At 40.1% G+C, this 20240-nt stretch overlaps 1 protein-coding gene across 2 annotated transcripts in view; it reads left to right on the top strand.

Moving 5' to 3' along the window:
* Nucleotides 1–1626: 1626 nt before the first annotated feature.
* The window catches only part of pld1a (phospholipase D1a), a 42784-nt gene continuing 24170 nt past the window's right edge, over nt 1627–20240 (top strand). The window contains exons 1-4 of one of the 2 annotated variants that reach the window (XM_037746437.1): nt 1627–1718; nt 17538–17753; nt 18919–19088; nt 19340–19482. In XM_037746437.1, the coding sequence (XP_037602365.1) occupies nt 17570–17753; nt 18919–19088; nt 19340–19482 (497 nt within the window). In that variant the 5' untranslated portion in view covers nt 1627–1718; nt 17538–17569. Of the gene's footprint in view, nt 1719–3674; nt 3855–17537; nt 17754–18918; nt 19089–19339; nt 19483–20240 lie in introns of those variants that run through there. The other variant, XM_037746436.1, reaches the window with a different exon arrangement.

Below are 20240 nucleotides of genomic sequence, written 5' to 3'. Positions count from 1 at the left end.
TGGTAGGGTCTACATGTGAGCTCAGTGCTGCAACGCCACCTACAGGCACTTTATGGCAGTGATCACTGGGGGAGGCGTGGGGGGTTAATGCTCACCAGTCTCTGAAAATCTGTTTACCACCAGGTCTTGCAGAGGGAAAGAAGAGTGACCTTTCAGGAACTCCAAATGGGACCAAGACTCAAAATAACCAGCTGCTCCAGAGGTGTGGCTTTGCAGCTGATTCTGCAAGAAGGTCAGTAAATAAGATATTTTTCCTCATAGGAGTCAATTTAGTCATCAGCTTAAATCTGGCTATTGCTTCTTAAAATTACCTGCATATTTCAATATTAATTATTATTATTTTTTTTTAAAGGGACTGTTTGTAACTTCTTACACGTATAAATCTACCAGGTTGGGATGCCATGCACGCTCGCATATGCGCACTCGCGACTGGCCGGAGTCTCTGCTCCGCTGCCTGCTTGCCTTCACTCACACACCGCGTACATTCTCGCTGTCTCGCTCCACCCCTACACGTGCATGCGCGCTCACTACACACTGCAGAAGAGTTAGTTTAGCTCTGAGAATATCTAGTGAATGTACAGTGGACGTTTGTGCAGAAATAAATGCTGCTGCTCCTCCAGACCAACAGAGGTTTTACATGTCTTGTGAAGCGACGGGGATCCGCAGCGAGAAACGTTATCGTCTCCCTCCGACCGGATGCCGGAGGGATAATAATCTGGCATTTATGAGTGTGCACCATTCCTGGTGTTTTGCAAATTAGCAACATGTGTCAAGTTCCACCTGCTGTAGAGTTTTATTTGCAAAGAACATTTCATGCAGGTGTAGTCACATAAACTGTGTCATATGACACAGTATATGGAGAATATCCATGCTTCAGCCAGATTAAAACTGTTGCATACTGTATAATGAGCCTAAAGCAGAGTCACTTTAGTAACTACCATAAGAATATAGAATATATCACCCCCATAATAAGTGGCAAGATGATTGGCTAATCTGCCAAATGCAGTGAACAGTAACTACAGTAAGTTGAAAAAAAAAAAAGGGTTTGAACTTTGAAGGCTCTCAGCCAAATAGTGTAACATAACAATAGGTTGTAAAACTTTAATTTCATGCCTTTTTTGGCTGATTATTATTTGTCACTGACTTTAAAAAAACTACATTTAGATGCATTCAATGTTTGGACAATGTCAAAGATGCAGGGGAACTGTAGTACCGTATGTCCAACGTATGTTCTTGTTTCTTTGATATTGTTCTTAATCTTTAAAGGTACAGTGTGTAGGATTCGGGGGGCAGTTGTGTGGTTGCAGATTGCAACCAACATATGAGAATAACAAACATTGTTGCCTATTTCCTTAATGGCTGAATAGACAGCTTGCTGGAGGCGCAACCGGTGACCAATTTCAACACAAATGTGAATTTCCTCACCATTAGAGTTGCAATATATTTCTACTTTTACTGCACGGATGTGATTCTCCTCATGCTTCAAATATTATCTCCTTGCCCTTTGCGCTGTGTTTACCAGCAGATATGTTTATGACCACAGAATCCTGATATGAGAGAGAGAGAGAGAGAGAGAGAAAGAGAAAGAGTGGGAGATAAATCAATAGAGAAAGAGAGAACGGGAGGGATCCTAATAGTGGAAAGAACACGAAGAGAAGAACACTTGTCAGGACAGTTTTGTCTTTCACAGCTTCTGTGAGACCTTTTCATCACATCTGGTATGTATCTGACTGGGGTCATACAATGTGTACGTGTGTCCTGATTGTAATATATGTGTGTGTTTGCACATGCGGGTGTGTATTTCACATTTTTGTGATGTTCAGGGACAAACTAAAACCTCTGACATCTGTATTGTGTAATCTAACTACATTTCAGTGGGCCTTGTGCTCATAACTGTGGTAATACTGATAATAGACCAACAACGAGCTGAAATTGCCTCTGTATACACAGACAAAATGGTAAAATTGGACTGTTTCTGGGACAACAGGAGGTAATGACGGCAACATTTTCAAATGTCACGGCTGTAGCCTATTTTAGTGTCAGGAGAGCTTTTTCTGTTTGGTCTTTTTATGACTGTGAACTGTGTGTTATGTATATGAAACATAGCTTTCTGGAGTTCATTTCTGTGTTTGATCTTTTTTATGATTTTATTGCTGTGTGTTCTGTACCATGCGATACACAGTTTATGGTTCATGTGGTTCTGGACTACCACGGTAAAGTTGGTCATGTATTGGGGAGAGTTTTGGGTGTGATTTTGTCTGAACTGCTTCCAGGGTGTGGTGGTAGAGTACAGGGTAAAGTCCCTGTCATAACACTCACATTTGGCAGCGATGCGTATGAGTGTTTGCTTCTGTGAGGGGCGCAGGACATCTCTTCATCCACAAGATGGAGGAAGAGATCTCATTTCATTTTGTACCTGAACCTGTGGATGTGAATGAGTGCCAGACTAATGAATGGTTTGTGCTATTAGTGTGATGAGGGCGTATTTTATTAGATGAGAGCTTTTACCACTTATCTTTTAAGTGTTTGGTTGTTTTGGTACTTATGCAGATCAATAAAGGCTTAAAATAGTCAACACACATGCATGCAAAGGCACAGGCAGTTAAACAGAAATGCACAGACGTGGATAGACAGACACACATATTGACACAAATCAGGGCTGTCAAAGTTAACACGATAATAACGCGTTTAAAATAATTTGTTTCAACACCACCAATTTCTCTAACGCATTAACGCAACTTGCTATTTTATGATCGTAGCAGGCTCAGTTTTAAAGCTAGAGTGAATATACTGGCATCATATGAAACTGCAAAACCTAAAGAACCCATTGGTACCAACCATGTCATACTAAGTTGTCGTGAAGGAGGTTAAATAACGCTCCAAACTTACGCTAAATTTTGGCAAGGAAAAACTGGCATGGCCATTTTCAAAGGGGTCCCTTGACCTCTGACCTCAAGATATGTGAATGAAAATGGGTTCTCTGGGTACCCACGAGTCTCCCCTTTACAGACATGCCCACTTTATGATAATCACATGCAGTTTGGGGCAAGTCATAGTCAAGTCAGCACACTGACACACTGGCAGCTGTTGTTTCCTGTTGGGCTTGAGTTTGCCAAATGCACTGTTAGGGACAATATTTGTCATTATACATACATTTAAATAAAGCAAGCATATTTGCCCACTCCCATGTTGATAAGAGTATTAAATACATGACAATTCTCTCTTTCAGGTACATTTTGAGCAAATAAAAAATGTGCAATTAATTTGCGATTAATCGCGATTAAATATTTTAATCGATTGACAACCCTAACACAAACTTCAATTCCCCTTGGGATCAATAAAGTTACTATCTATCTATCTATCTATCAAACATCAAGCCATAAACAAACATGGTAGCGCACACACAGGAAATGTGGATAGAAAAGGCAAAGAAAACACATGCAAAGAGAAAGTAACAGAGTGAGAAAAGGTGAGATATTGTAGTAGGCAGAACCAGTGTGTCAGTATTTGTCACCCTAGAGAGAACTCCTCCTACTTCACCAGGAGTCCAGAACTTTTTTTCACCCAATCAGAGAAGCCTGTAGGAGGAACCGGCTCCTGTGATTGGTCTAGAGTTTCACAGACCCCTCCCTTCCTGAGGAGTTGGAGTGAGTTCCCTGTTAGTTTTCTCTCAGCCACTCTTACTGAGTTATACAGAGCAGAAGGAGCATAGGACTAGCTGTCTGCTGCTGTTCACTTCTCTGTCTGCCCAGCTGGGAGAGTGTGTCTGAGTGTTGTTGTCGTCCATCCATTGAAGCTAAGTGGATTGATCAGCTCTAACCAACATGTGGGCTGCACGCCCACAGAGAGAGCAGGTTGGTAATGTCTCTCTCTCTCTGCTTGTCTCCATGTCTGCTTTGGGCTATTTGTGTCCATGGGCTTGGGGGGAGATATGTGTCTCTGTGACACTCCTTGGGTCCAGATCATGTAGAAGCATGTACAGTATGTTTGCCATCATGGTTACTGCTCCTGTGTGTTTGCATCATACTGCATAGCAAATGTCTGTTAATCTTTGTGTGGAGATCCTTGTCTAGGTGGGCGTGGAGATGAGTTATGAAATACTTCAACAAGTTGTGTGTGTTACCTGCTGTTTAATCCTGCACAGGTGTGTGTGTGTGTGTGTGTGTGTGTGGTCCTGCTACCCCCTTCTCTCTCACACCCTGTTGTGGAAGTTAGTTCCTGCAGCTGGAATGTCATGGGAACACTGGAGATATTTTGCTTTTCTTTCTTTCTCCGCTGCTGCTCGCTCGTATCAACCCCCCCACTCTCCTCTCCTCTCCTATCCTGTCCTCCTCTCTCTCTCTTCTTCTGTTGTCTTTGCAACTGAATACACATGATACTGACCTCTGACATTCACCTCGTCTTCCTTCTGCATATGCAGGCAGTAGCACAACCATGACCTCAATACTTTACTCTGTTGTGTTGCCAGCAGCACACACACACACACACACACACATAGGATCAACTTTGCTACTGTTATTGTGCTGCCTCGGGCTTTAAATGTGTGTTTTAACTGTATCGACCCGTTCCATGTGATGCTACCTAGTTCTGTGATAGCCTACATATCAATCATTAATCTGGACAGTGGGAGAATGTTTGTCCACAACCACCTACTGTTCTTTAGTTGAAGAGTTGTGAAGTTATTGCAGTGTTCTTCTTCTTCTTCTTCTTCTTCTCAGGAAGGATTGGAAGGATTTGGAATATTTTTAGCTTGGCAGGCAGATTCAGTACTACTGTAAATTTATTCCAGATGTTGACTACAGTCTCGTAGGCTCCTGCCATATGGTGAACCCCTGTCTAAAAACCACAAACCCTGTTTTGAGTTTCCAACCACAGTCGTAAAAGTGATCATTTGTGGATGATCTAAATGTGTGTAATCAGACACTGTTTGTTTCTCTGCATCATAAGACTGTTCATAGCTAATACTGTAAGGTATTGGCTTACCACTGTATGTGGGTCATACTTTCTCAATGGTACCGCTATACAGTAAATAACAGGTTTAAATCTAGCTGAAGTTACGCTGACAGCATTGCTTTACTGCTGAATAGATAGACTGCAGAAGATAAAAGAAGGGATTTATTTACACGGTGAGAAATGTCACTGTGCCATTTGGCACTCAGACCGTTATTATCAGAATCAGAAATACCTTATTGATCCCCAGGGGGGCAATTTGGGCGTTACAGTTGCTCTTGTATAAACATAAAGAAATGTAAGGAAATAGAGATGTATTTATTAGCACCGTGTCTCTATTTTTGAATCAGAATAGCTTATTTTTGGCCCCCCTATATGCGCGCCTGATTCATGCGCTGTGTTATGAATTTGCAGGTATTGAGGTCCAGGACAGGTGACAATATTTTCTAGCAAAGGTTAGCTCACCTGATTCTAAAACTCATATTTTATCCCTTAGTAGGGGTGTAAGAAAATATAAAAAATATCAAGTATCGCAATATAATGTTTTGTGATACTGTATCGATTCTCAAAAACCCCTATTGATTTTTGATTAATAGTTAACATGCAAAGATGAACGCAGAAGGTACTTTATTTCATTGTCAAAGAGATACACCCTCTCAAAGTATAGTGCTATGATGTTGGATGCTAAAGGGACGGTGTGTTCTTTATACTGCGACAGTTTCTCTCAAATTTGATTTAAAATATCTCAATATATCGCCTTGCTTACAGTATCGCAATATATTGAATCGTACCTGTATCGTATTAATAGATTATTGCCAATACACAGCCATACAATGGAAATAAATGGATTTTGTTTTTGGTGTTCACTTGATTCAAAAAACATATTCAACAGTGATGTCTTTTTTTCCAGAAACAATGTTGTCATTACTCTGAATAATCCACAGAAAACACTGTCAACAGTTTTAATAGGGACTATTTGTTAGTTAAAAAGTAGTTCCAGTGAGTCCTCTTTATTGATTCTGGACAACAACAAGTAGCTGTTGAAATTTTCAAACGTAATTTCTTTTTCATTGCTGTTGGCATCACAAGTGGAATTCCAGCCAGCTCCATTGTATTGGGGGTGGCGGCATAAATCTTAAGGACTATCTCAACACATGGGCAAACAAAACCAAAATAATCTTCATGGCTAGATTCCGCTGGAGATGGTAATCTGGGTGGAACAAGCCTTTCAGTCAAGAGCCCAAATGTCCTCTATACTTTCTGCCCTGCTACTATAATCATGGTCTGTCACTTTAGTGGTCAGTACACAAGTTATAGTTTGGTAATTTCCAGGCTCTGACTTGGCTGCCCTGGCAAGTCTGAGTCAGGCTTGGCTGAAGGAGAGAAAGAAAGAAAGAGAGAGAGCAGTTCCATCACTCCTTCAGTACAATGATGCCTTGTGTTACGGCCAGCAGAACGCCACTCTGGCGATGATGACTTGCGCCCTCTCTTTTTCTGGCATCTACTGTATGTCTTGCTTTCTCTGCCTCTCGGACCATCCCTATCCCCCCTATCCATGGTGTGAAGGATTAGATAATAGGCAGCTTTAGTGTGGGCAGAGACAGAGAGGTGTTACAGACCTCTCTCTTTGCTTCCCTCTCTCTTCCTCCCTCCATCTTCTCTCTCTCTCTCTCTCTCTGTCTTTGTACCATCTGCGCCACGAGGAGCTTGGCACCACACGATCTGTGAACGCCAAGCTGGATTTATGTTGACTTTATCGTATGTATGTGTGCATGCGTGTGAGTGATGTCGAGTTGGTGTTTACATGTATGTACGGTATCTTTACAATGATTCTAAATCATTCACTGTGTTTGCCACAGTACTTTTTAAATGTCAAGCGTGTTATCACACGTCCAGGAATAGATGATGCATCTCCCAAGTCATCTATTTTTCCGAACACTCAATGGGTAACCAGTGACAGCACCTCCGCTGATATTGACATACTGTAGATGCTCAGCCCGCCTCCAGTGTTCTCTTCAACAATGTGACACATTGCAAGCAAACCAAGTGTAGAGGGACAATAGTAAGAGCATCCGCTGCCATTTAAAATAGGCAGCAGACGTACAGTTTATGACACTTTATGGATGAAAGAAGCAGCGATGACAGATGTTAGTAATACACCGATACAGATGTAATAATTAAGATGATAAAGAAGTCTGGCTCAGAGGTGATGGAAAGCATTTAGGACAGTTTAACTTAAAATAAGTGGTGATGATGGCTGTCATTCTTGCTGACTAATTATTGGTCATTATGTCACACCTATAAAAATGAAAAATGAAAAGTGTGCTTAAACTGTTGACAATGATGTTCAGTGTATTCCACAACTTTGTGATGAAATGCTATAACTTGTTTTTGTTGTCTTCACTTTTCTCAACCTGTCATGAGCCAGTGATTTCCCATTTTCACAGAAAGACTAAAGTATAACATGTATTTGTGTGATGTATGTCCAAATCATTTACCCAATATATATAGATATACACAGATATATTCTATTCCGATATCGATTTCATAACACGATATGGCAAATGTATGCAAATTCACTCGTACAAAATAATCAAACTGATGTTCAAAACAATGAATTATGTTGCACTCATGTGCCATTACATAGATTAAACTCTTTAAAGAGGACCTATTATGCTCATTTTCAGATGCATACTTATATTTTGGGTTTCTACTAGGACACGTTTACATGCTTTAATGTTAAAAAAAATGCTTTATTTTTCTCATACCGGCTGTGCGGCAACACCTCTTGTCACCCTCCCTCGTAAACGCTCTGTTTGAGCTCCTGCTCCCCCTCCTGAAAAGCCCAGTCTGCTCTGATTGGTCAGCTGGCCCACTCTGTTGTGATTGGTCAACCAAACCAAACTCTTTAGACTCTGCTCCAGCTCCGCTCTAACTAGCGTTGTTTGAAGGCGTGCCAGGTATTATGCAAATGTGTACATGGTGACATCACCACGTTACAAAAGAAAAAGCAGGACTCAGAGCAAGACGTTTCAGGAAGTTCAGGAGCAGTGTTTCTGTGGGGGAGAGTTACTCCCTTTGGCGTGGGTTTTGTAACTTTGCAGACCTTTTACATGCACAAAAGACTATACTACACACTAAAGGGAAGTGAAAGAGCATAATATGCCCTCTTTTAAACTGTCTGAAATGATTTACTATTGGTGTTGCCAAAACAAATTTATGGTAGCTGCACTGGAAATATTCACATTGTCTTTGTTTGGCCAAGGAAGGGAATGACAAAATGAACCACACATTTACAAGGTGCAAACACCAATGCCAGCTATGTCACCAATAACTGTTTCTTAAAGTGTAAAAGGCTTGATTTTCTGCCATTTATACTATTATATCCTAAAAAATCTTGATCATAACCTTAACAGAGGGAGAAAAAGGAGATGACATGCAAAGAGTGAGAGTGGAATGTGAAAACAATCTGTATGTGCTGTCCACCTTAAGACTCCTCTATCACCAGGATGCCCCAAAGCAGCAGAGGAAAATCTTTTTGTTTTAGCGTATTGGAAATACAAAACATTCTCCACCCAGCTCTGGATGAGGACAATCCAACTGTTTCCCTGTTCAAAGCATTGAGGATTCGGTTGAGGTCTCGTGCAGTGAGCGCAACTCAACTCCCAGCGGTAGCCGCATCATGGCGAGTTCCCACCTTTCAGACTAGATCCGATTACTGACACCATCGTGCTGCCTGCTTTGTGTGAGAGTACAAGAGTAGTGGTAAGGAACACAGCTTCAGAAAAGACACGACTACAATATGTATGATCATGTTACATGTGGACCAATAGTAGTGTCTTCCCACACGCATCACAGAAAGTTTGGCAGTTAATCAGACTTTATGTTGCAAGACACAACTTCCTGACTAAAGTTAATTTTGGACAACAACAGTTAAGCGACTGACGAGGGATGCATATTTCATTTTTCTGCCAGTAGATACGGCCAGGGTGACCTCATCTTTGTTCCCATGTATCCCTCTCGGGTCCTTGCACTGCTGCAGCAACAGTGATACTTACAAGACTCTACTACAGAAACAGAAACTAGGGTATCTTCTTTTATTTCAAAACCTCAGACGGAAATGTTTTATGTTACGATGAATCTCAGGAGAAGATGGAATAAAAAATAGGAACTGTAAATGAACATTGCTGAACACAAACAAACTCACCTCGCCCTGCCTGCCGTCAGAGTGACATGAATGGGAGTAAATGGGTGTGAGAGATGAATGAATCGAGTGTCTGTTGAATGCAGTATTGATTCTGGATTAACCTTCTTTAACCTACGGTAATTATTAAACTTTTCGCACCACCAAGCCCACATTTATTTTAAGTTAATGATTAATCACAAACTAATGCTCTATAGATGTTATACTGTAAGTTATTAATTAGAACATCTTTTGGGTGGCCACGTTGGTTCGTCATCATTAGTCAAGTCTTTCTAATAAACCTTCAAGTCTGCAGTTTATAAAAGTCATTGCTAATAAAGGTCACAGGTTTCTCACTAATAGGCCAAAAGCAAAAGTTAGTTTTAGTAATCATTATTTTTTTCTTCTTTAAAACATATTCATATATGAAGTTGTGAATATTAAAGGAATAATTAGACATTTTGGGAAGTATCCTTATTCATTTTCTGGCGGAAACCATGAGAAGATTGATACCGCTCTCCACTTTCCTGTGTTCAGCTGCACTGTTGAATAAAGGCAAAAAAAACCCCAAATAATCTTAAAGAAAAAAAGTTAGTCTGTTAAATATGAAGCTACAGCCAGCAGTCAGTAAGCTTAGCTTGGCACAAAGACTGGAGACATTGGGGAAAAGCTAGCATGGCTCTTTCTTGTTTGTTTAAAAATGTATAATATGTTAATTAGTGAGCTTTAGAGGTGCTGCTGGGTGGATTTCGCTATCGGTTTCCCCGTTTCCAGTCTTTATGCTAAACTTTATACTAATCTTCTCATTTAACACTCAGCAACAAAGCAGATGAGCATATTTCCAGTATTTGTAGAGTTTGTTTTGTGCTAAGCTAAGCTAATTGGTTACCAACAGTCATCCGTCAGAGGTCAAACAGCCCATTGGAGCAGTCTACTGTATTTCTTGGACTAAAGAGCTAAAAACAAAACAAGTGTCCTGCTGGGGGAGAATAAACATCAATCACAATCTGGCGACCCCAAAATTAATTCCCATTAACGATTAGGGAATGATCAATTAATTATGTCAATAAAGCCATTAATTAAATCTTATAAACCTTCATAAGGGCTGCCTTATTAGACAGTGGTACCAAAGTTCTCCAGCACACCTTTATCCTAAAAGCTTTGCTCTAAATTTGAGTGAATTATCACACCCCCAGTAATGGATTTGGTCTTATTTAAAATTAATGAAGGTTCCTGTATGAGAATCGTAGCAATATGTCCTTAATGGCTCTGTGATGCAGGGTGAGAGACTAAATTTCCCATGTGTCACATGTAGAAACGATTGACGAGTTCCCACTTTGCTTTTATGATGCCTCATTTTTCTCTCTCTCTTTCTCTCTCTCTCTCTCCCACTCAACATTCGTTCATTTCTTCATCTGCGACTTGATTCCAACTAATTGACATTTACGAGGGATGCTAGCACATAAAGGGAGAGGCGGACGCTCTTAGCTGCTTCTGTTGATATTTATATACGAGCAGCTCAGTTGGCTGTTGCTACTATCACTATGACAACAGGACAGGAAGCAGGAAGTAGGCAGCGTTCCATTGGAGTGGAGGAGAGAGATAACTCCTGCAAAACTCCCGTTGCATTCTTGTCTTCTCTCTGCTTTCCCATCAGACTGCATACTGTAGACACAGATACCGTGACCACTGGGGCTTTTTGTGCATGTATATGTGTGTGCATTAGGTTTGACATCTAGGTCTACACATGCAGACATTTAAACCACATGCAGCATACCAGGTCCCTCTGCAGTTTACCTCTGAGTGGGCCAAGGCTGTGGGTATTCTTAGAGCAGGGAGATAACTCTGCACTGTGAAAAAATACTTCTTCTGGAATCTAAGATTGCAAAACAACGAATGGGCCTTGTTAAATTTAACGACATTGATACATCTTGCATGTTTACAGAGACCACAATTATATTCATATTCATATATTTTAAAAGGCTGATGATCCACTGCTCAGTCTTGTTGTCCAATTCATTTTACAATCATTCTGCTGGTAGCTTTATATGACATTTTCAGATGGTTCCATTTTGTGGTTCTTTCCCATGTTTGTTGTTGTTGTAGTGGCGTTTTACTGCTCCTCACAATGACCAGCCGTCTCATTGAAAATGATGCCCACTTGTCTCCAGCTTTTCTCCAATACAATGAACAAATATTTCTCAGTCAACTCATCTTTAAGTGTAGGGCTGGGCAATATGACAATATATATCGTCAAAACGATATAAAAATGTCTATCGTATATATTTTTCTATCGTGATAATTTCACTTAAAACTGTTATGTTCATTTTGCACTCAAGTTCTTAAATGAGAAAATACTGCGTACTTTTCATTTGTCAAGTATTTCACACAGGAGCACACAAAGATAGGTTTTACCATGTGGTCATTTCATATACACTATTTATTGAATAACCAGAGAACATGCTTTATCGTGATGTATATCGTTATAGAGATATGAAATGACCTATATCGTGATAGAAGATCTTGGCCTTGTGCATGTTTTAAAGATGCCATTTCACTATTTCAACCTGGGCTCAGACCTCTGACAACAAGCTTGGTAAATGAGCCTCCTAGCCTAAGAAACAACAGGTGAGGTGACGTGATAACAGTGTGTCACTTGCAAGCAGTCCGGGTCAGGTTACATTGACATTTTTGAATTGTCTTCCGAGTATATGGGCTCTATACTCGCTATACTTAGTAGATGGGAGAATTTAGATGTCACACCATTCTTGGCTGTGTGAAATACCCTTTCCTACACTGTTGTCCTTCTGTACAAAACGTAACCAAGCAAAGTGAGCTCCTTAGTGCAAATGCTGTGGACAAACATACTCTGCTTAGGAATGTGGAAACACTGCTTTTATAAATAGTTTTAAAGAGTTTCTTTTTTTTTCTTGCAGATTGTTTTTTTTCCAAATGATTGATGCTGACCATGAGTTAGAATAAGCAATTAATGCCATTAATTATAATAAAGTCTTGAAAAATAATCAGAATCATTACTTAAATCTTACATAAGCAACCTTATTCAGGAAAAAACAGAATGAGAAAATGATTGGATGAATGAATGCAGGGGCAACGGGAAGCACACAGACATGCAGTGACTGAAGGCAACTGGTGGCTGCTGGGGGCTGACTGTGTGAGCGTGTTGGATCTTGTTCAGTAGAGTGGGAATGAATACTGTCAAGCTGTTTTCTGCTGGTGTGCGTGCTCATGTGTTGTTGATTTGTCACGAGTGTATTTATCTCCAAACAGAAGATTTTCGCACTTTGTAATGTACCTGTTTCTTACTTGAGCAGGGTGTATTCTTAATCTGGGTTATAATGGTTCAGAATAATGATACCATTTTATATGAAAAATGTTAAATTTGGGCATTATGGGTATCTTATGTCGGTAATCTAGTCGGTGGAAAGACCTTAGAGGAATACTTCACCTACAAAATGTTCATTTGTATATCAATTCCTCAGTTCGTGACCTTTAATTGATGAAGAAGACTTTGTTTGCATGCCTCCACGGTGTACAGAGACTCCGAAAACGGAGACAAGTCTTGATGAATTGAAGTAAATGGGAGCGGCGTTTAACAAAACCATATCAAAACAACCGTTTACAAACTCTCACACAACTCGTGCACTATAATCCCAATCTCGTTTATCCAGTTGTATGCTCACTACATCCCAAACACGTGCATCTTCGCTAAAACCTTACTATTTAAATCACTTCCCCGTAAACGAGTTATACTGCACGAGTTGTGAGTTAAGGCTACTGTAGTTAAATGATGTGCTAATGTACTCTATTAATGTTAGCTCCATAGGTTTTTATGTAGAAACGTAACGTTTTATAAACTTATATCTCTTTCCAACCTCTCTGGGTAACGAATATCACTAATACACCTGCCCCAAGACACAACGTTTAACCATGACTTGTTCGAAAAACACAAAAAAAACAGCCTGAAAATGATGAAAATTTGAAAAGATTGAGTCTATGGAGCAGAGCCGTATAGTTGTCGGACCCTGGTCAGAGCTGGCTGATGCTACGCTATGATCGGCCAGCCTGCGTTCGAGAGGTGGGACTTAGCGAAGGGTCAATTCATCAAGACTTTTCTCCATTTTTCTTCATTCACCGTGAATGTATGTGGGGAAAAACAACGTTTTCTTCAAGATAACACGGGTTGAGGAATTGATATACAAATGATCATTTTGGGGGTGAAGTATTCCTTTAAACGTAAACCTCTGATTTCTTTTGCCTTCACTGACTGTAAAGAAACAATTGACTTTTCTCTGTGTGTGTATTTGTGTGAAAGTGTGTGTGTTTTGTTCCCATCCCAACCTACATCAGAGAAAACACTCCAGAAATCGAATGAATCACCAAAACGTCATCCTTTTTGTGCTGCTACTCCCTGGTTACCTTAAACTAAGTAGAAAAAAAGACACTGCCTTTGTTTGGTGTTTTTCTTAAAACTGACTCATCACCATACTTCTAATTGTTCTGCCTGCCGGCTGTGTGACTGCTCTGCCATTTTTTCCGGTAAACCCTTGTGTTTCTTGTCCAAAAATGAGTGTTTATTTTAACAGTAGCTGTTTTCTGTCTGTTCTTATCAGAGGGCTGTCAAATGTTGACATTTTCAATGACCTTCTGCTCATCTTTTCATATGAAAACATAGTTAGTTTTTGGATCACTGTGAGATGGGATGAGATAACCGGGGGGCCATCTGCTCCCTGCTATCTTGTCTCATTACATCCCAACCGAGACAATTTCTAGCCTTTCTTTGTTACATTGTTTTACAACTACCTTGAAATACAGTAGACAGCAAAACAATTAAGGGGAAATAGGGGGATTCATCATGATAGAGCACAGAAATATCATTAACAGTGATGTACAGCAGTAATGTAGAATCTTTCTGCTGAGTCAACCACTCTCTCCGTTCCTTTCTTCCCATCTCCTCCTGTGTCTTCTTTCTGCTTCATCTCAGAGGGAGGTTAGTTAATGGGCCTCATGTGTAAGGGGTAGTCTCAGTCGGCTGACTAAGCATACTGCTCGGTGGTATTTTGTGTGTGTGTGTCTTTCTTTTGCGGTGTTTTTCACTTGACTGCACTTGAAAGATGGAAGATTTATTGTAGCTGCAGCGCTGTTATTCTCCACACCTTGCTGTATCCTGTCTTTGTAATGCAGGATTTTACAGATGGGGCTTTAATGAAACTGGATCAGTAGTGTAGCAAAAACATGAGAATTGTAATTTTTCCTAACAGGTTTAGCAGGTTTTTCGGCGTCTAAGGAAATGTTTATTTTGTTATCAGCGATGTGTATTGGTGAGGTAATAGTGAAACTAAAACAAAGATCTGAACATTGTTTGTCGTTCTTTGTTTAACATCTAGTAACATGACCAGCTGTAGCCTGCAGTGTGTTAACATGTTTATGTGCTGCAAATATTTGTCAAAAAAACCCCCCATGACATTTGCTTATTTGCCTTTGCAGTATTTTGACTCTATGTATACTGTGTTTTCGTGTCATGTATGAGCACTATAGCTAGTTGTATGGTATTCTATGTTAATTCATGTGGGCTGACTGTATGCATGTGTGTCTCAGCATGGTCTCAGCACGGTGTTTTACAAATCAGATAACATCAGCAACATTATTTCGTCACCAACTCCCACTCTTATGGGTGCAGTTAGTCAGTCCCAGACACAGCACCGAGAAAATACCACAAACATGTTAAGTAATATTTGGTAACGCAGTCACAATGACTGAAGGTTTGGGGAGAGCAGAGACTTCACTACTAAAATGTATAAGAAGCCTGTGAGTAGGAGATCCAGGTGTAGGAGTGGATTAAATGGGACCTCGTAAGGTGCTAATGAGCAAGATAATTACAGTAGATAGGCCACTGCTGCTCTGGTGAAGCTGCCAATAAAATGAAAGTGAGGTTATACTGTGCAGAAACGCCGTGGGTGTGTCTGTAACAGCTGTGCATGATGTCATTTTTCTTAGTCAACGAGTGCGTTTTAGAAAAGATTTAGTAATTCTGTTGTTTACAGCAACACCTTGCCTTTATTTGGAATAATTCTAACTGCAATAGTGTATCATAATGTAGATGATGCAATTATTTTCCCACTTTGTTTATTAGTTTTCACATAAAAAACAACAACATTTTGTACACAAAAGTACAGGAAAACACGTTTCATCTTTTTTTAAGGAAACAAACAGACAAACAAAATCAAGTATAATAAGATAATCCCCATATTACAATAATAATAATAGTAGTAATAAAAGCAAAAATAATAATGATAAAAACAGACATAAAAAAACAAAACTAAAACAACAATAGGCAAGGTGTGTGTGGCGGTTTGAAAACAAATTCTATAGCAAATTAATAAAACTAACCATACTACGATCTCACAGCTGCTCAAGCAGTTATTTAATGAAAGGTTTCCATACGCTGCTAAAATTATTCTTAGGTCCTTGTAGAGTAAATCTCATCTTTTCTAGCTTAAAAAATGATAGATGATGTAATTTTTATTCCCTTAATAATGCCGAACATGTACGTGGTAAAAATCCCCAAAAGAAATAAAGAACATGTTACCAGTTTAAATCCAAAAGGGGGTCCTTGTCCTATAGGTCCAAAGAACCCACGGTGAGACAATAAATACGATTACATGTTATTTATTGGATATGTAATATTACTGATACAGCACGAAATAAACAAATCCATATCGGATATTAGTGCCAAAATTAGTCTTGCGCAGACATCAGTCAATTTGACTTTTTTTGTGTCATTTGCGCAAAAACTCCAAAAGTGCTCTCAGTCTTGTTCACTAATAACACATCACATAATCTTTAATTAGATATTTTGATTGGAATTTTGGATTTATTTAAGGCATATTATATGAAGATAACTTTAAATAAGATCATTAAGGTATAAAAAAAGAAAAGAAAAAGTTTTTTTTTTTGTTTTTTGTATTTGTTCTGAACTCTGGTATCATATTGGCATGATACTAAGACCAGTGTACTGTGTAACAGACGGAAACCAGAGCAATGGGGCTGTTTGACTAATGACCTCAAGGTCAAATATTGAGCAGCAGCAATGGGCCGCATCATTACTCAGTATCTCCTATGAAGAAGTAGTACAAATGTTCATCTGCAGTATGAGAATAAGTCATTAAACTCATGATAACACACATGATTTGGATAGGGAGGAGGCTATCGGCTGATTCATTCATTGTGTGTGTCAGTAATGAACAACTGAAGTCAGTCAGACAGGTAGTTTGTCATTAACTGGATTTAAGTCTTAGGACATCACAGACAGAAGTGGTGAGTAACACATGCTTTATCCAGCTATAATTTCGAAAGAAATGTATCAACAGTTCATAGGAAGGAAGGGATTAAGTTGAGGAGGGCGCGACTTCAGTAAATCATTCACTTCCTTACCTGAAGATTTTGATTCAGTCATAATTGCTACTTAAAAACTAAAGTGAATGACGTCCACCTCTGTCTCATGGGGAGAACAGATTAATGCCAGTACCACTCCTCAGTTTTCCCACCTCAAGCATGGCTGTCACACTTTTTACGGCAATGTTTTGGTGCCTCTGACCTTCATCATACTGGCCTTCTTCAGACTAATAATAATAATAACACGAATAATTCTCAAAACAAATATTTGTAAGTGCTCAAAAAAACAAAAAATAAAAAAATGCAAATATTGAGAAAAATATATATTTTATTATTTTATTATATTTTATATTTGTTCACATTATTTTTCTAAATATCAAAATTGTAAAATGTCACTGACAGAATGGTGAATAGAATGTTATCTTAAATAGTTTACGGCTCCAGGAATAATGATCAACACTGTAAGAACATCCAGACAGGTGGAGAAACACAACACATGCAGATGCTTCCCAACAGGGTACGAGGAGTCACCAAATCCAGATCAAGCCAGTTTTACACCTCTGATACCAGACATCTGTTCACCGGCTCATTTCTGTCACCTGACTAGTTGATTTTCAGGTCTGAACTTTTTGGTTCTGCGTATCATATCATCCTAGTGTTGCTGGGTCTGGAGAAGTGGCCACATGTGACCTTGAAACCTGTTCCAGCTGTGTCTACATGTAAAGTCTGTGTGACTGTGTTTGTTAAAGAGCCTGCATATTTGAGGTCCTTATGGGACTCCTATAATAGAACATGAGTGTGTTGTGTAACAAGTCATGATCAGGATATGATGGAAGGTTAAAAGTCAAATGAGTCTGTGTGGGAGTCAATGTACACTCAGGAAATGTAGCTTACAACATGGACATACGAACCCACGCACTCTCAAGTTTACATTTATTCCACAGTATATAATATTTGTTTTTAATATATTTTGATCTCTCCTCCCCTCTAGGCTCGCCCTGCTCTGGGGGCTAATTGCTGAGCATGCTGGGTAAAGCTCCGCCCACTACTAGTAGCCTCAACCTGGTGAACTCTGAGGTGTCGGACGCCACAGCGGCCCCGGACGCGCACGACGGTATCACGATGACCGACCTCGTGGAGAGCCTGGATACCAGAGAGCTGGACATGGGGGAGGGAGAGGAGAACGACTACGATGGGAGCTACTTAGGTGTGTGATTACATATTACCAGTCGGTCTCAAGTTGTGTGATTTCACCATCATTTCACACAAGAATAAGATGACACCTTAAAAGATATATACTGTAATGATAACCAGTGGCGGATTCAAGCTGTCTGAGAGGCAGGGGCGGAAAAAATATAAAGGGCACCAGTGCACAGAAGGTTTTCTAGCATGTAGGGCACTGCATAGTGTTTTCTCCATTTTAAGGCCACCCTATGAGGGCACTGCATCCTATTTTCTCTACTGGAAGAACACTCTAGCGGGCACTTTATCATGTTTTCTCCATTTAAGGGCACCCAAGAGGGCACATTATCACATTTTCTTGATTTAAGGGAGCCCAAGATGGCAATTTATCATGTTTTCTCCATTTAAGGGCACCCAAGAGGGCACATTATCACATTTTCTTGATTTAAGGGAGCCCAAGAGAGCACTTTACCATATTGGAAGTGCATCCTATGGGGCATTTTATCATGTTTTGTCTACCATCCGGGCATCCAAGAGGGCACTTTTGCTGCATTTCTTTTTAACATGGGGTCACCAAGGGTGGCGGTCGCCCCCCCGTCCACCCTGAGTCCACCAGTGATGATAACAAAGGTCAGATATTCCAGTAATGAACAGTTCAGATATTAAGATTATGTAAAATCCACAAGAGATTCAATTTCCAGGAAACTTCGCTTGTCAGGATTATGAACCAGATTCATCATTCATAAGAAAGATTTGTATGTCCTTATAAGCCCAAAGCATGAAGTATGGGACTGTCCTCTCAGGGTTGAACTCAGGGTCCCTGGGAAATGCTGAAAAACTGAAGGGTAGTAGACCAGCTAAGGGAAATCGGGCTCACATCGTATGTCAGTGTGGAAAATTGACAAAAACTACACTAAGAAATACTACAGCTGGTGAGCCTTCAAACTAGCATCTAACAGAGCAGGAGTATGAGGGTGGATGTTTCCTTTACATAATTTAGATCTCAAAAACTTTACCGGAGCACAAACAGAAACATTTGACCCTAACACAGTAAAGTAAAAATCTTGAACAAAGGCCGAGTTTCCCGTGATGCATCCTACTCGCTCCTAAGCAGCCTGAACAACTCCTACATGCACAAACAGAAGAAGAAAAGAAAACACGCTAACCACCCGCCTCTCTCTTCCTCCTAGGGGACTGTCGTATCCCGTTTTCGGCGGTGTATGCTACGGTGGGCTTTAAGGAGGCCATTGCTAAGGTCTACCTTCCCACCATGCCCATTACTGCCAAAATACTGGAGGTTGAGAGATTCACCACCGCACAAGACCGCTTCAACCTGTCACACCAAAGGAGTGTCAACAAGGTACTGCACACAATGTGGATTCAGACCCTATTACTATCTTTCTTTTCCCCCCTTTGTGAGTTGCTCTGGATAAAAGCATCAGCTAAATAAAAATGTTGTTATAAATCACTATAATTATTGTTCGCTGCAATTTTTTATGTATTTGAATTAAAATTTTTGCTTCTAAAATAACCATTTCTTAAGCAAATAAAATGACTCTAACCCTAATGTTTGTCATCTGTCTCTCTGCCAATGTGTGTGTACGTGTGCAGTCTCTGCCGGCGGTGTTTAAGATCGAGCTGAAGCACGGTGAGTTTACCTGGGTGGTGAAGAGGAAGGAGAAACATTTCATGGAGCTGCACAGAGAGCTGAGGACGTACAAGACCTTCATGAGGATACCGCTGCCGTCACGCAGGTTGGTGCCTTCACACACACACACACACACACATTTACACTCCCACACGGATGTGCACATGTGAGAACACTAACAGACGCAAGTTAAGATGTACGCAGGAATGCACATGCACACGTGTTTTTGTCACATTGCGTTGACCTTGTGGAAAACAGCTTTTTGTCCCCACCAGGGAAGTGAGTCCCCACAGTGTTACATTGTGCACAGATTCTCATCCCACACTGTGATTAATACACGTACAGTACAGTATGTATACAATCACAAACACACACAGGTGCATGGACACACTGAAACTGATTAACATATTAAAAGAATAGTCTTACATTTAGGGAAATACACTTACTCGCTTTCTTGTAAATAGACTTACTTGCTTTCTTGTGAGTTAAATGAGAAAGAACAATACTGCTCTTGTGTCTATACACTAAATATGGAGCTAGAACCAGGAGATGGTCGGCTTAGCTTAGCATAAAGAGTGGAAACAAAGGGAAACACCTAGCCTGGCTCTATCCAAAGTTAAAGAAATCTGTCAGCACATCTACTGTTAATTTCACTAATTAAAATATAACATTTATTTTTACAATTTTTGGTATAATAATGGGAGATTTTAGACTGTTATAGACTGTATATAAGAAGTGGACATAGTCGGGGTGACGTCACCCACTGGTTTGTTGACTGACGTTTTGGAGCATGGATTTCGACATTTTTGCCGTCTCCATTTCTGCTTTTTTTTTGCAGTCAGTAGTGACACGAGAGGGTGGAGC

The sequence above is a fragment of the Sebastes umbrosus genome, chromosome 16 (genome assembly GCF_015220745.1).
Source record: "Sebastes umbrosus isolate fSebUmb1 chromosome 16, fSebUmb1.pri, whole genome shotgun sequence".
NCBI lineage: Eukaryota > Metazoa > Chordata > Actinopteri > Perciformes > Sebastidae > Sebastes > Sebastes umbrosus.
Note: the sequence above shows the minus strand (reverse complement) of the source record. Positions and strands in the feature narration are given on the sequence as shown.